This window comes from Seriola lalandi, unplaced genomic scaffold (assembly GCF_002814215.2).
Source record: "Seriola lalandi dorsalis isolate HSWRI2012SDOR001 ecotype SW California unplaced genomic scaffold, Sedor1 jcf7180002054256, whole genome shotgun sequence".
Lineage (NCBI taxonomy): Eukaryota > Metazoa > Chordata > Actinopteri > Carangiformes > Carangidae > Seriola > Seriola lalandi.
The window spans coordinates 4,443-19,924 of record NW_019524809.1 but is presented as its reverse complement, the minus strand read 5'-3'; the positions used below and the strand labels follow the sequence as shown (position 1 = coordinate 19,924).

At 39.1% G+C, this 15,482-nt stretch overlaps 2 protein-coding genes across 2 annotated transcripts; both read right to left on the bottom strand.

Annotated features, from left to right (window-relative positions):
* Nucleotides 1-2,307: 2,307 nt before the first annotated feature.
* On the bottom strand, nt 2,308-4,413 carry bsx (brain-specific homeobox). Its single transcript, XM_023404637.1, has 3 exons — nt 4,095-4,413; nt 3,156-3,346; nt 2,308-2,636 (listed from the first exon to the last, which is right to left on the bottom strand). The coding sequence occupies exons 1-3, from the start codon at nt 4,336-4,338 to the stop codon at nt 2,388-2,390; spliced, it is 684 nt and encodes a 227-aa protein (XP_023260405.1). The 5' UTR covers nt 4,339-4,413; the 3' UTR covers nt 2,308-2,387.
* Nucleotides 4,414-6,944: 2,531 nt separating this feature from the next.
* Nucleotides 6,945-11,445, bottom strand: lim2.1 (lens intrinsic membrane protein 2.1). The gene is made up of 5 exons (XM_023404844.2): nt 11,318-11,445; nt 9,816-9,997; nt 8,941-9,090; nt 8,369-8,503; nt 6,945-7,130 (listed from the first exon to the last, which is right to left on the bottom strand). The coding sequence occupies exons 2-5, from the start codon at nt 9,988-9,990 to the stop codon at nt 7,069-7,071; spliced, it is 522 nt and encodes a 173-aa protein (XP_023260612.1). The 5' UTR covers nt 9,991-9,997; nt 11,318-11,445; the 3' UTR covers nt 6,945-7,068.
* Nucleotides 11,446-15,482: the final 4,037 nt, after the last annotated feature.

Sequence of the window (15,482 nt, the reverse complement as noted above, 5' to 3'; positions counted from 1 at the left end):
CGTGGATGCTTTGATGTGAGAAGTGTGCTTTCAGTAGGCGGCAAGCTTCCTGAAAATGAGCTGATGGCCCTGCTATTAGGCCCAAATGCAGATGCGTCCATGTGTTGCAAAACGCTTAATCTTTTAATTGATCACCTTCTGCATGGCCTATTCTCCACATGGTTTTTTTCCCCGGCTGCCTGTTAATCAGAATCACATTTTGAAGATGACATGAATTGCTTTTCAAAAGGCGGGAAAGGATGGCAAATCCAGTACGAAGGAAAGAGAGGATTTCAGCTTATTGTGCAAATGCCCAGAGAGAGAGAGAGAGAGAGAGAGAGAGAGAGAGAGAGAGAGAGAGAGCTTGTGGGAAAACAAATTTAATACACATAATAAAGCTGATTTAAGATTCTCTAATGTCTGTGTTTGTGTGGCTCTTACACACATTTCTAATCAAGTGTTGTCAAATCAATTATTACAATAAATACTTTACTTCCCTTCTACCCTCAATCGTTATAACATCAGTAACTGGACAGTAAACAGTTTACTGCAGCTCTGAGAACGTTGCGTTATTAATACTCTTCTACAGCAGTTGTTTGTTGGACCAGAGGGGACAATGTTAGGTATTTGTATGGTATGATGATGATGATGATGATGATGATGATGATGATGATGATGATGGACATCTGTTGATCAAGATTATTTAAAGATGATTTGGTCCTGCAGATCCTGCAGCATAGAATAATGAAATAAAACTAAAATAGCACAAAAATTATTTTAATTATTTTTGTTTTTGTTTTTGTTTTTTTGCATCCATCATATTTATTAGGACACAGAAGAAGCTGCACCGCTGTTGTCAAGTCCAGCTCCATATTAAATTACACAACAGGACCAACCCATAGAAAAATGACCGGCTCTGTTCTTTAAAATTACAGTTTTGTTCAGTTCTTTCCATTAACAATGCTGGGGAGTTTTAACGGTAGTTAAATTAACTGTTTAACAATATGCACTCATTCCTGTAAAATTAAGTTCTGACTGCTGTTAAACAAAACAAATAAAAAGCAAAAGAAAAAAAAACAGTATCAGTATCAAATAATACATTAAATGCTTATATACCTAGATTTTTAACAACAACAATTTTTTTTAATTAGTTGGCATATAGTTTTGATAAATTTTCAATATTTTAATGCGCCTACCTTAGAAAATAAAACTTTCTAATCCCATTATTAACGATCACTTCACTGGATTTCTGCTATAAGAAATAGACAAAACGCTGTTTGTGATGAATTTCATCCTCAACGAAGCAAAGTTTAACAACAAATATGAGCATGGACATACATCAGTAAAGGCTCATGAGAGGAATACAACCATCATCTGCTCAGTGGAGTAAGTTTGAGTTTGTTTGCTGACCTATTTGTCATTTCTTGCTGTCATTCAGTTTTGCGTCTCTGCGTGTTGGTTTTAAACTCAGCGGGTTCGAGGCAGGAAACCCAGTGAGAACAAGCAGCATTTCATTCAGAGCTGAGCTCCACGCAGTGAAGACTGTTTGCTAATGCAGGAGGTTACAGCAGCGGTTTGAACTGAAAAGCTGACCGTGAAAACATGATCAGATGTGCAGCGTAAACAACAGCACTACATTAATGATGCGTTTATGTTTATGTGATTGTTTTTTAGACTCTTCTAAATCATCCATTCTCAGTCTGAAAATGTAAACGGGAAATAAAAATACATAAAAGGTGTAACAGAAGAAACGGAGCCGATGACCGATTCATTATTTATATATATAATATACATTTTACACACAAAAATATAAACGACAGTCATTGAAGCACAGAGCCTCCGACCAAAATGAAACAATATGGACAAACTGCAAAAAATAAAATAAAATAAAGAGAGAGAGATAGGGAAATAATAATAATAAAAAAATCAAAAGCAGACAATTATAGGAAAAACGAGCAGATGAATAAATCATGGAAATGTTAATGTTTTGGGTTAAAAGTGCAAAAGTCTGGAGAGAAGCATGATGCATCTATGTTACACAGTCAAGAGCTAGGCTATTCCATTTTATTCTCCGTCTGAAAATAATAATAATAATAAAAAATGTTTAGACTGTTCAGTAATAATAATAATAATAATAATGATAATAATGAATGTGTAAACATATAGCCTATAGTCTCCTCAGACATAACAACACGAAAATTCCCACAGCCTGCACATGGACTTAAAGGGGAAATTGTAAAAAAAAAAAAAAAAAATCAATAGCCCCACTTTGCATGTTTGAATAAATATTAACATTGTATTGTAGAGACTACCCCCCCCCCCCCGTTTTTAAAACAGTAACTTAGTGTGTTATCTACAGTACATTTACAGTGTGAACGTCTCTGCTTATGAAACAACGCCGCAGCCTACTATAGTAGGTGATCCGTGGAGCAAATGTCATCCTCGATGTCCACGTCGTCGTCATCGTCGTTTTCCTCCAGCAGGTACGAGTCCGGCTGCAGTCCGTGTTTCAGCTCCTCCGCGCTGGCGTCGTTCAGTTCGCTCTCGCTGGAGTTCTCCGCGGAGCGCTCCAGCTCCCCGGGCGTCTTCCGCTCGTCCTGCGCTTTCCTCAGCTGCTTCTTGTGCTTCATCCGTCGGTTCTGAAACCACGTTTTTACCTGCACGGATAAGTTACAAAAAGATCCTAAATATTTCAAGCCTAAAGAAAAATTCCAAAACCTATCAATCAATCATTTTAAGTGATTTAAATAGACTATAAACATTTACTTTAAGTTTAGTATTAGACTGACTTGTTTTGAAATATTCTCTAAATGTATATGTGTTTATTATTAGAGGCTACACTTAAGTAAGAATTCCACATAAACAATTATTGAGTTGTGAAATAACAAAAATCATGTTCTTGTTGGTGATTTTTTAGCCTATTTTTGAATCATTGACAGGCCTATGTATTGTGTTTTGTGGTTACTGTAATCGCCAGTCTTCTTCTGGCTTGTAGCTGGGAATAAAAGGCCTACACAGCATTCAAAAACATAGGCTACACTTTCCCCTGCACAGAGACAACATACATTGGTCGGAGTGTCCTTAACCAGACTCCCCGAGAGTCCCTGCATCTCCTTGGTCTACTTGTACCACGGTGCTTTTTTTAAGTGTGTGCGTATGTGTGTGCGTGTGTGTACCTGTGTCTCGGACAGGCTGAGCGCCGTGGCGAGCTCCACTCTCTCCGGTGTGGACAGGTACCGCTGGATTTCAAACCTCTTCTCCAGGCCCGACAGCTGCGAGTCGGAGAAAACCGTCCGGGCCTTCCTGCGTCTGCAGTGCTTTCCTGGTAACTCTGCGTGGTGCTGGAAAAGGGCTGGCATCTGCATCCCTGCAGGAGACAAGAAACAGTCATTTTTTAAATGTAAAATAACAAACGAAAATAACAACAACAGCAAAAAATAAACAAAGGAAAACTCTAAATATATGCGATAATAGATCAACTAAGTTCACTATATCGGAATGAATTGGCGTTTAATGTTTTTATATTTTGGTTGTTACTGACATAATTTTTTTTAATGAATGTAAAAACAATAACTCAGCTTAGCCTCATTATTTATAGAGTAACCAGAGCAACAATAATTGTCTTTTTAAAAGTTGGACATACATTAAGATTAATAAAACTGTATGAACGAATTTAATTTTTGAATCTATTTTAATGCAGTAAAGTAAAATATGATCATGTGCTGAAAATAATAAGACGCTGGTTATTGTTATTTTCTGAGGTGCTCAACGCCTGGAGATCAGAGTTCAGTTAATTGTATAGGTGATTAGGTGATAGGATTCATTTAAAATGTGTTTGTCAGTGTAAATTATTTTATATTGTTTTATATCCCCAACTCATTAATGCAGCCTAATACAGACACAGAGTCATGTAAATCTACATATTAAAAGTCTAAGTATTAACAATGGCGTGCCTTTTTGAATTGGCAAAAAATTTGTGTTCATTTTTAGCCTTTTTTTTTAACATATAGCTTAATTTGTAGCTACAGTCAACATTTCTGTAAAGTAAAAACCTATGTAGCCTATATCTTACACAAGTCTCCTTGTTACGAGGCCTCCATCTTTCCGGTGCTTACCAGATGTGAAGAAGTACTGGTGATGCTCTGGCTTGTGCAGAGGATGGTGCGGATGTGGCGCCAGTATAGGGGTCGGCATCAGTGGGTATCCATACTCCAGGATGGGCATCCGGGATGCCAGGGAGCTGCAGAACGGCGAGGGGATGACCTCTCTCAGCGGTTTGGGTTTGTGCAGTAAGATGTCCTCAATGAAAAACGAAGTCGACCTCTGCGTGGGCGCCGCAGACGCGTAGTTCATACTCATGATGTTAGTTTGATTTTATTATGTTTTTTTTGTTCTGCCTTTAAACCTGCACCCGCATCTGTCTCTTCCCCTCAAGTCTCCCAGGCTTAAATGCAGCCCCTGTGTGTGCCCAGTGATATAGTAATCAGTGGGAGGGCAGATATCCAACAAGTAGGGTATTTATTCATACTCAGTCGCGGATTGTGGAAACTGATTTGCGCATCAGCCAATTAGAGCTCCACACTGGCGGCGGGGAGCTGAGAGGGGCTGGTTCTTCGCTGTGATTGGCTGAGCCGCGATCGAAACTTTGTGAAAAAAAAGCGAACAGATTCCAGATGAGCAGCGCACCTGTGATCGCATCACCGTTCATTTAAGAGCAGCTCGTAGCGGAGCTTGTGTGGTGGCCTAGCAACCATGCTGCCTTTACCAGGCTCACGAGCTCTGTACGGAAGAATTTGCTTGTTTTTTTTTTAATCTATCTTAAATATAGTTTTTCAAATGGTTTCCAAACAAAATTATCATTAAAGGTTAAACTTCGTTAATTATGAATACAAATGCCATGTACTTACATGGAGCTACAGCCATATATGGAACTGTTAGTTGGTGCAGTCTTTCTGTGTTATCTTATTTATTGACAGGATGATTAAGAGCCATTTCAAGTCTGGTTTGCCCACTGGTGACTTAGACAAAATATTTGAAATTGTTATTAAAGTGGAGGAGAGAGGGCATTTTATATTGGCCTATTCCTGACTGAGACATGTCAATATTCCTACACTAGGCCTAATTCACAGTTCGTTAATGGTGAGTTCAAAGTGGGTTTGTCCTGTAGAAAAATCTAGCTCCATGTGTGTCGGTGCGGTAAATAACTGCGTTTTAATGACATGTGGCTTCATGATGTTACTCCTCGTGATATAGGCTACACTTATCAGTGACAGGTAAAACACATTAGTCTGTTATAGGCCCTATTGTTTGAGGGTTTCTCACCTAGATAGCCTAATTCTGTGTTATGGCATCACTGTGGTATCTCTATAACATTCTTGATGCATGCTTAGACTTCATTGATTTCATGTAGCCTAACTCTTTGACACTTAATCTATTTCTATAATGACTTTCCACAAACCTGGGGAAAGTCCGAGACACAAAACTTTAGATTGGCTTGTCTTAAAACTTGAACATGCGGCTACACGCGGTGTTTTTAATTGTCCGAGAGATTCCCTTTGATCATCCATCTTCCTTCGTGTTTGTAGCTTTTGAATCAAGTGATGTAGCCTGTGTCACAGGAGGATTAGGCTGCTACAGGTCTGTCTAATTCCACCCAAATTGGCTGTAATTGTCGGTATTAAAATCTGGGAGAGTACAAGTGCCGCTCCTGTGCCCATTTGCGAAAGAAAGCGGTGCGCTGTAATTTGTTGATATGGTGTTGTCATCACATTTCCAATCAGGCCAGTTAATGTGAAAGTGTCTTAATGTAGGCAGAATTCACGCTGCAATGCTATTAGGCAATTAAGGGAGATGTTAGAGCGGAAGTTGTAATCTTCGGGCTGAAGGACAACATTTCTATTTGATCAGATGCAGCGAGAACAAATTCATTACTGGAATCAGTTACGCCGGAAAAGCTCTGTTCTGCTCTTTGCATAGGTTCGTGTTAAATGAACACGTGTGCTCAAAATGTAAATTAGCATAGTTGGCTGGATGCAAATCAAACACTTTGGTATGGTGAAGACTGTACATTAGTGCTACCTGATGCCATAAGAGGACTCAGTAATAACTTCAATCCACGCTGCTGCAGAATGCGCACGATCTTCTTACTTGCTTCTTCTTACTGTAGGATTTGGTCAAGTAACAAGTAAACTGATTTTTCTCTGGCAGATTTAGATTTAAAGAAAAACATGATTCCAGGATTTTCAAGATTTTTTTTTTTTATACAGGTGGTTAAAGAATTGGCGCAGAAAAGAAAGGAGCCTTTTAAAGACGTGGCCACAGCAGATGGAGGTAACCCTGCTGCACCTGGCTGAAGGCGCGTCAATCCCTTTCATGGAGCGCACCAGGATAACAAGTTGCTTTTAGGGGAAAATTAGAAAGTAAATGAAACAAATAGTGATGAAATCGTCTTAAGGATCCGTTCTTGAGGCGCGGTTAAGCGGCTTTTTGTGGCCATTTCATTAAGTAAAAATTTGAGCCGGTCAGGCGGTGCGTCACTCCGTTAAGTGGCACGTTCGGATAAGAGGTTTGCAGCAGCACACATGGCTTATACTTGGCTTACAGTCTTAAGAGCAGCCATGCTGGTGGTGATGGACAACAAAGGAATAAAGGGATGGAGAGGAGGATAACCCGCTTAAATGTGTTTGCGGGAAAAATGTATCGGCCCATTGGGGCTTACATAAATAATAAAAACAGGTAAAACATCATAGGTCCAAGTCAATTTTAAACACTTCTTTTTTCCAACGAATGAAGACGTAAAACTTGGCTGTCAGACATTAGACATAACAAATCATCATGGGGACATGTAGAGGTGTGTTTTTTTTTTAACATCATTTTGTAGGAAAGATTAATAACAGGCCAGTTTGTTTTATGATCTACTAAGGCAACATACACAGAGTGCTGCGGATGAGAAAAGAAGAGTCATATTTCCCCCAATCTTTTTATTGGAATCATTTCAATTTTCGTCATCCATGCCCCAGAGGTAAACTTTGCATCCACACGCAGCCTTGATGCAGCTAATCCATCCTCCTGGAGGATCTTTGAAGTCTTCTAATGAGAGTTAGCGCTCCTGGGGCATTCGTGCATCCGATAGGCACACATAAAGAATACACCTGGAAGGAAAGAGAAGTTAGATTTTTATTATCCAGCAGGAAATTTTACTCACATGCATCTGCATATGAATTATTAATCTCAGAAAACGTGCAGTTTCATATACGTCTCTGTTTATTGACACATTTCCGCCATTTCAATTCAACAGCTACACATGAAAATGATGGCGAGTTGCTATTTCTGGGTCTCGTTCAATAACTGATCATTTAATATTTTTTCATTTATAAACAAGAAAATCAAATCGGCGAACTGGCCTTTTTATATAATTCTGAGACATTTTTTTGTGAGTCCATGGAGCAGCTTTGCTTTTATATCAAAGTCAGAACCTAACTGATCAGGAAGAAACACATTGAAGGTCCTCTGCTCTGTGAGTGCATCGACCGGCACGTTATACAGGTGACGTGTATTTGGCCTCCAATTAATGAATACAATTATGAAATTTGTCACAGAAATAAATTGTTTTGTCCTCCATCACTTATGATTATAAGATTTCTACTACTACTATGATTTTTCTGATATTTTCGATCTTAGTAAAAACAGTTTACCATCATGGTATTTTCAGAATATTGAATATGTTGCTTGCTCTCTAAACCATTTTCATATTCAGTGCAGTGAAATGCATGCTGATCAGCAGGTACTGCTCAGCATGGCAGAGGATTCAGAGATGAGCACTTACTAAAAGCATTACTTACTTATAATGTCACATCATTGATTCAGCCGCTTGACTATGGGTTAACCCATGTATGCTTTGACTGTCGCTGCTGAGAGCTGCATTGTGTAATATGACGTATCTTCTGCAGTTTTTGTTTTCTTTATTACCCACAGTACACGCAGTGTGAACACTATTAGCCGGGCATAGAGGTAGGAGTTGAGGCCTTGACATTATGTGGACATGGATGCAATTTTATCTGCTGTGCTACATTTGAATTTTTAAAAGCTACTACAGGATTTAGTGTAAAATTAACCCCTAAATAAGAAAAGTATTTTGAGCCAGTTGCAAACCATCATAAAAATCTATTCTCCAAGCAGAGAATTTATGTGAGTGCATTAGTTGTTTATCCAGGAACTCACTCAAGGTTACAGCTTTAACACAGGTTAACACTTAGCAGAAAACAAACCTGGACAAAATGTGACTGAATTTTAAACTGAACACACAAGTGGAACCTGGACAAATTAAGGGCTTTGATGGCCCCTTAGTGAACAAGAAGAATCTTAACGTAGTTTGGTTTTGTTGGTTTACCTGAAAAGAACGTGAGCACCACTGACACCCAGCCAATGATATAGGACCAGGAGAACCTCCAGTTTCCATAGCGTTTCCCATAGTAGCTAATGGTCACACCAGTGTACACTGCCATTGCTAGAAACACTAAAAAGCCTGGCAATGAAAAGAGAAAAGGAAAATGTTTCAGAAAGATTGTACAAACCGTTACTTCTGCTGCTCATGGAAACTGCAGTTTACAGTTAGAAAATGTGATTCACTCTTAGTTACAGATGAGCACCAAATGATCTCACTTATAGCAAATAAAGGCCACTACAAGTTATGCAAAACAAAGCATTTAAAACAGCAGTTTAATGAAAACTCTGTGTCATGAATGAGGTCTTTTATAAACATAATAAGCAGACGTGTTATGAAATTGCGCCGATAATGGAATCATTAAAAAACCATTAGTTCATGATTAGTACATAATTAATTTTACTTTTCAGAAACTTGCTTTGAGCCTTGAATGTTGAAATTCAAAATCTTAAAATGCAAATTACAGTTCAAACCAAACCAACAAAGTGCGAAACCATCAGAGATGAAAATGAACTTACATGAGATGAAAAACAAAATGCCTGCAGCAAAGGTTTTGTCAAATCTGTCGAAGGAGGAGTAATGGATGAAGGCCATAATGCCAATGATTATACCGATGAAGCAAGCCAAAAGAGAGAGGATCATGAGGGCACGGGTGGCGTCTAAATGGGCTGAGGACAAGGTCAAAGGACAGTGACTGGTGGGGTCAGTGCAAGTCAGCAGAGGTGAATGATGTTAACAGACCAGTATGATGAAGAATGGTAGATTACTCATTTTGTCAAACTGTTGTGAGATGGAAATTTTAAATCTATCAACCAAAGTGCGATTTGCTTCTGTAACAGAGGTGATCAAACGCATAACACACTAAAACAGAGTGGAAGTTGTGTTTAACACTTGCTGCTCTGGAGGCAGAGACAATAGAGCTCAGTCCTCCAGAAATGTGTTTGTCTATGACAGGGAGCCAACTCTGTGGAAAGACAGTGCTGTGGTTTTTTTTTTTAACAGTAGATAAAGGGTAACCGTGATTACCCATAGTTCCATAAAAATAAATAAGTAAACAAAAAATAAAAAAATCAAGTATCACAGCATTTTATTTTTGATTAAACAAAACAAGATATTCTCAGTATAATGTCACGAAGAACTGGACTCTCTCATTTTTGATATGTGCTCCCATTTCGTCAAGTAGAATGAAAACATTGTTTACCTGTACAGGAAGGTATAAAGGATTAAGATTACAGTATGGAGATAACCTTTTTTCTCCACTTTACCTCAGCCACTGAACTGATTTTTTGCTTCCGCAGCAGCTCCACCTTTCGGAAATCTTTGCATGTTAGCTAACTGAAAAATACTGAAGTTAGTAGTTTCCCGGTTGTCTATGCCACTTGGCTGCACTTACCAATGCTGTCGTTGTGTGGGAAGCATTTTCCCGGCATACAGTAGCGCCACAGGCCCTGGTGCATGTAGTTGCTGGACTGCCGATACTGCATCCAGTAATCGGTTGCTGTGGAAACAATCAGGAGGATGTTCCCCACGCCTGCACAGAACAACCCTCCACCCATAAAGCTGTACATCCTGCACCTGCAAACACACACACGCACACACACACACACACACACACACACACACACACACACACAGACACACACACACAGAGGAACATAAGGTTGCTTACAATCAGTGGTCAGTGGATGGGCCCCCTCCTCTCCACCTCACACACACACACACTTCAGGGAGAGAGGGTGTAAGTGTCGGTAATTGCGTTGTAATGAACATATTATTTCCACTGGATTGAGCTGTGGGTCGTCTGTGTGTGTATGCTTCACTTTGTTCTCTGGGAGATCAGTCCCTGAAGAAGGCTTTACATACACCCCCACTCACAATGCATGCGCACGCACGCACACACGCGCGCGCGCACACACACACACAAAGTCCAGCCTCCATCGAATCCAGCGATGCTTTGATACTTGATACCACTATTGCTCATTGTTCCACCTGGATGCAATATCCTGCAGCCATCCTCTCTTTCTCATGGAGAGTTGTCATGGATGTTTTTTGGGGAAAGGATGATAGAGAGAAATATCTTGTTATGTCTGAAACCTGAACGGGATGCTCATTGAAGAGCTCTGTGTATTCATTGAAGAGCTCTATATTTCTACTGGATCACATTTCCCCCTGAGCATCCTCTCTGGAGTTCCAGCAGCTGTCTCAATCTAAACCAAAGCACTTTTTGAATCAGTTTGATCCCCAGCATGTCAAACAAATAAAAATTGTCAATATTATGTTGCATATAGAGAACTCTAATAATTTCAGCTAATGTTACCATCAGTCAGACAGTTTTATTTAATATTTTCTAGGTTGTCATGTTCTTTCTAGTCTAGATAAAAATCCATGAAACAGTTGTTAAGTTAATTTTCTGAGGCCTTTCTTGTGGCGGCCACTGACCTCGAACCTGATGGTTTCCTCTCAATCGCACAATCACATCACTCAACCTCTCAACAGAGATTCTTCAACTCTAACTTCAAATGTCCTGTAAACATGTGAGAAAACTGACCCACCAAGAAGAGAAATGCTGAGCATATCAGTCATAGAATCTATTGTTGACCCCCTAGAATTAGGCATACATTTCTCTATTTGTATTTTTCATTTACTAATAATTTTTAGCCAAGGGGAGCAACCCTGCAGTTACAAATAAGCTAGTCTGTACATTTACAAGACAATTAAATTCACATTTTTTCTGATGCAGCAATAGCTAATAATTGCACCTTTACCTGTTAGTGCATTAGTGCTGTGGAGTAACCCACATGAGGAAAATAGTAGCACAAGAAATACAATCAAATAAAAACACAAATAACAAAATGAACACCAAAAGTAATTGGAAAAAATTCAGTATAATCTTACCCTTATCAATCCCTTCTATGAAGACGTGTATTAAGACAGGGCTGCCTGACAAAATACAACAAGATCCTATAATGCCCACACAGGCAGATTTCCAGTGGGCTAATAGCTCTAGCATATGACGGGGTGAACAGGGGGAAACTCGGGCTACAACAAACACAGCGCTGAGACAATAGGCCGGGACGACCACCAGCCAATCAGCACCAACCAGTTTTGTGGTTTGGGAATCTGCTGAAAAAACAGAAATGGCCAAAGCTTGGCAAGCTGAAGTAATACTGATGACTGCATGGTTTTAATTGAAAGTGGAGGGCTGAACTGGCTTTAGTGAAGGACGAGCCAGGCATGAAATGGTCTGCTTCTGATTTTTGACTCATTTAAAAAAAAAAAAAAAAGCAAACATTGTCACATTGTCACATTGTCACATTATCACATTGTTGTTTAAAATGTATTAAAAATCTAATATTCCTGTTAAGTTTGAATATATTTTGCAGATGTTAGTAAATTTTCTCCAATGGCTCTTGTTTGGATTTACAGTAAAAATTAATTAATATTACCACATACACTGTTATTAGTTATTAGGTACACTTAGTGCTTTCAGCAAGTCCACCAATCTACTTAAAATGTATTATTCATAATCAGTAAAAATTAATTAATATTACCACATACACTGTTATTAGTTATTAGGTACACTTAGTGCTTTCAGCAAGTCCACCAATCTACTTAAAATGTATTATTCATAATTTCCCTAAAATGTACTTTGAACTAATCACAAAGGAGATGCTGTGTGCAGGGGGCTTACCATCAGCAAAGTGTGCAACTGAGCTGGATATAAGCCATTTAAATTGACAACACAGTGTACCTTAATCATAGCAAAGATTTACCAATTTTCACGAGAACAGTTACATTATTTTTTACATTCTTTAATCACCATTTGCTTTTAATCAATAAATGGTCAAGACGACCATCTAAATAACCTATACTGATCCCCACTGCAATTATTACTGTTGCATGGCAGTAATTACTGAATGATTAAAATGCATTTCACATTTCTATTTTTTTAAGATTTACGATTGAATACTTTCTTTACATATAGCTGATAAGAATTGGGTTTGGTGAGCAAGACATAACATACATTGACAACCTCAGGACATAAACAAGCTTCCAGAGCTTCCAGATTTCATTTGAGGGCATGTATATCAAAATGAGAGAAACTAACCCCAGTTAGTCCAGCTATAGATCAGAATGTAAGAAAATAAAATAATATGAACTTAAATTCATATTTCATATTTGGTGTTAAAACCTTTACTGGACACAGTTTACAAACCACAGACATGAGCAGACACTTGATGTGGTTCAAACTGTGGCCTGTGGCTCCAGTCACTGCACATATTCAAAACCAAAAGGTAGGAGGATTGGAAAGAAATTTCTGCCATAATCAGGTTTTTTTCGGTGGTCAGCTGACTGACGTGAAATAACGCTGCAGTTCCCTTCAGCTCTCCTTTACTGTGCTGGTTCACTCTCACCACTCTCATCATTGTTTGGTTTCCGACTGCAGCTGTTTTGAGAAAAAAAGCTCAACATTTAGCAGCTAAATTCCTAGAAGAAGAGTGAGTATACAGTATGACTTTACATTCATCAGGTTTACTCAAGCTTTGAAGCTGACGTTGCTCTGTGTCTGCTTTCTTCTTTATCTAGACAAATTTTTGCCGACACTTTCACCATAACAACTTTATATATCTCAGTGTTGCGTTTAAAGCTTTTTGGTTTCCCCAAAGTAGCAAAGCAATCAGTTAATGCACCAAAAATGAAACTGACAAAAAATGTGTTTACTGTAAGTTCTGAAACAGAAATCATGTTTTTTTGGGAGTTTATCTGTTTTGTTTTGGTGAAGTATTACGATGCATGTTGCTATCAGGTGTAAAGGGTTAAGGCACTGATAGTTTGTCAGCGATGATGTGGAAATTCATTATAGTTTATTTGTAATAATCCTGTCTAATATTACAACATTTACTTGCTGAAATACTTGAAATTTGTACAAATTCCACTTTCTGAATTGGTGGCAATGAAGGTAAATGGAGCTGGCAGACGTTTGAAGGAGCAGCTCACACCAGTGCGGATCCCTTTACTACGCTCTGACTTGATGTTTCCTTCATTCTGACCATCATTCGGCTGTATTTCCTCCTGTTGTGGCTCTTCCCCATATCTGGCCAGGCCTTCCTTTGCTTTGACACACACAGGCACAAACCCTGAAGATGAAAGGAGAAGAGTAGCTCCATTACCTGCATTACAGCAAGTTGCTCAGACCAATTGACAACAAAATGCCCCAGAGAAAGCATTTTTCTCCATGAGATTTGAGTGCTGTACTTACATCTAACTTCATTTTTATAGACCACAGCCTATTTTCTTCCATCTGGAGTGTGGCAGCCAGGAGGGCATTTGATATCCTCCCATGCACCATCAAAATGGACAATATGCCTCTGTGACAGAAGAGCAAATCCACGTTTTCTTGAATCCATCCAGCTTTTGAGAGATTAAGTTTGTTATGGAAAGTCTACATTTATGTGGTACCATTGGTGGGTAAGGAGCTTGCATAGCACACTGGGACAGTAACATGACGAGAGTAATTACAAAGCGTATGCGGCAGGTGTGTCTGCATTGTTGTGGTAAAGTCACAGAAGCTTAGGCACGTCTGAAATCCTTCTGAACTCGGACTAGTTGTGCACCTGCTGTCTGAGCAAGATTATCCGTACACTGGATACACCATGTCACTTTTTTTTCTTCACATTGTAAGTTGTTTCAAAGCTCAGTCTCACTGAGTAACTCATCACTTGATTTTATAGTTAAATTTTGTATAGTTAAAGGATTACAGGCTTGCATGTATGTAATGCTCTGCACGTTCCCAGATTTTACTGTAACCCATGGTGGAGAGTAACTACTGTAAGTACATTTACAATTTTAATATACTTTTGTATTTCCAATGTATGCTACTTTATACTTTTACTTGACATTTCAGAGGGAAATTTTACATTTTATTCCACTGTATGACCAATTTATAAAAAATAAGATTAAATTATGATGTTTTAATATAGATTAAAGGCCCCGCATACCCACTCCTGTTTACAGTTATTATAGTCTTTCTTTCTTGCTTGTGTGTCTTTAGTGGGAAAGGACACCACCTGCCTTCATTCCTGGGTGAAATGACTCTGCAGTAGTCACAGGTATTTATTGGCTCCACCTCCAGTCGTCAGTGATAGAAACATGACACCTGGGTGGACACGCCTGCGATGCTATGATGTGCGTTGCCTCCATCGGTAACTTCTCTGACTCTTTGCCATCTCAGCCACAAATTCCAGCTGTCTCCTGTCAAGCAGCGCTCAAACAACGCTCAGTCGGTATTGAGTTTAAAATGAAATAGCCATGCATACATGATCTTATTTTGGCATATAAAGGACATAAAGGTCAATTCATACCTTCTGTGTCGGTGTGTCCACAAGGGTTTGCTTTGTTCCATGTATCAGACGCTCATGTCCGCATGAACCCCTGTACGCATGGCCGCGTGCAGAGCAAAATTTTTAACTGTGTGGACTGTTTGCATAGGTAGAGCGCCGACTGCACATGCTCCACATAACAAAATGGTGTCTTGTTTTGTAAAGTCTTGTGTACATTGTACTTTCTTTTTTTTCCCTCCTCTCGTTATATTTTTTGATTTTTACAGTGATCTGCAAACACTGTTGTTGTTCATTACTGCCACTAATTGGAATGGGGTGTGGATAGGGAGATGCACATACGCATGCCAGACGGATGCAGATGGTCATGGACCCCAACTGTAGAATGAATGGAAGCAGGTGTGCATGTGACATAAAAGTCTGCATCTGTCTGCAGATGTGGAGTGTACGTCCGAGGCTAAAGTCTGTTTATACCTGCTCAGTTTATGTTTGTGCAAGGCTACATGAGGATTTACATGAGGTCACCAAAATCCAAATATCTAATGAAAACATAACAAATATGAAGAGTGACATAGTCCAGAGAAAAGCTCTAATCAGGAAAAAAGAGTTAAAAATGCCTGTTGGGATGGACCGTTGGTGTGAAGAGTCAAATAGTCTCCAACCCAGACCAGCCATGTTAAAATGCTACTTACGTTTTAGTGCATTATTAATAATAATAACAC

Coding starts and splice junctions, on each gene's coding strand:
- bsx (XM_023404637.1), bottom strand. CDS start 4,338: ATGAGTATGAACTACGCGTCTGCGGCGCCCACGCAGAGGTCGACTTCG. Junction 3,347..4,094: donor CCAGTACTTCTTCACATCTG/GTAAGCACCGGA, acceptor TGTCTCCTGCAG/GGATGCAGATGCCAGCCCTT. Junction 2,637..3,155: donor TCAGCCTGTCCGAGACACAG/GTACACACACGC, acceptor TTATCCGTGCAG/GTAAAAACGTGGTTTCAGAA.
- lim2.1 (XM_023404844.2), bottom strand. CDS start 9,990: ATGTACAGCTTTATGGGTGGAGGGTTGTTCTGTGCAGGCGTGGGGAAC. Junction 9,091..9,815: donor CCCACACAACGACAGCATTG/GTAAGTGCAGCC, acceptor CCTTGTCCTCAG/CCCATTTAGACGCCACCCGT. Junction 8,504..8,940: donor CATTTTGTTTTTCATCTCAT/GTAAGTTCATTT, acceptor TTTCATTGCCAG/GCTTTTTAGTGTTTCTAGCA.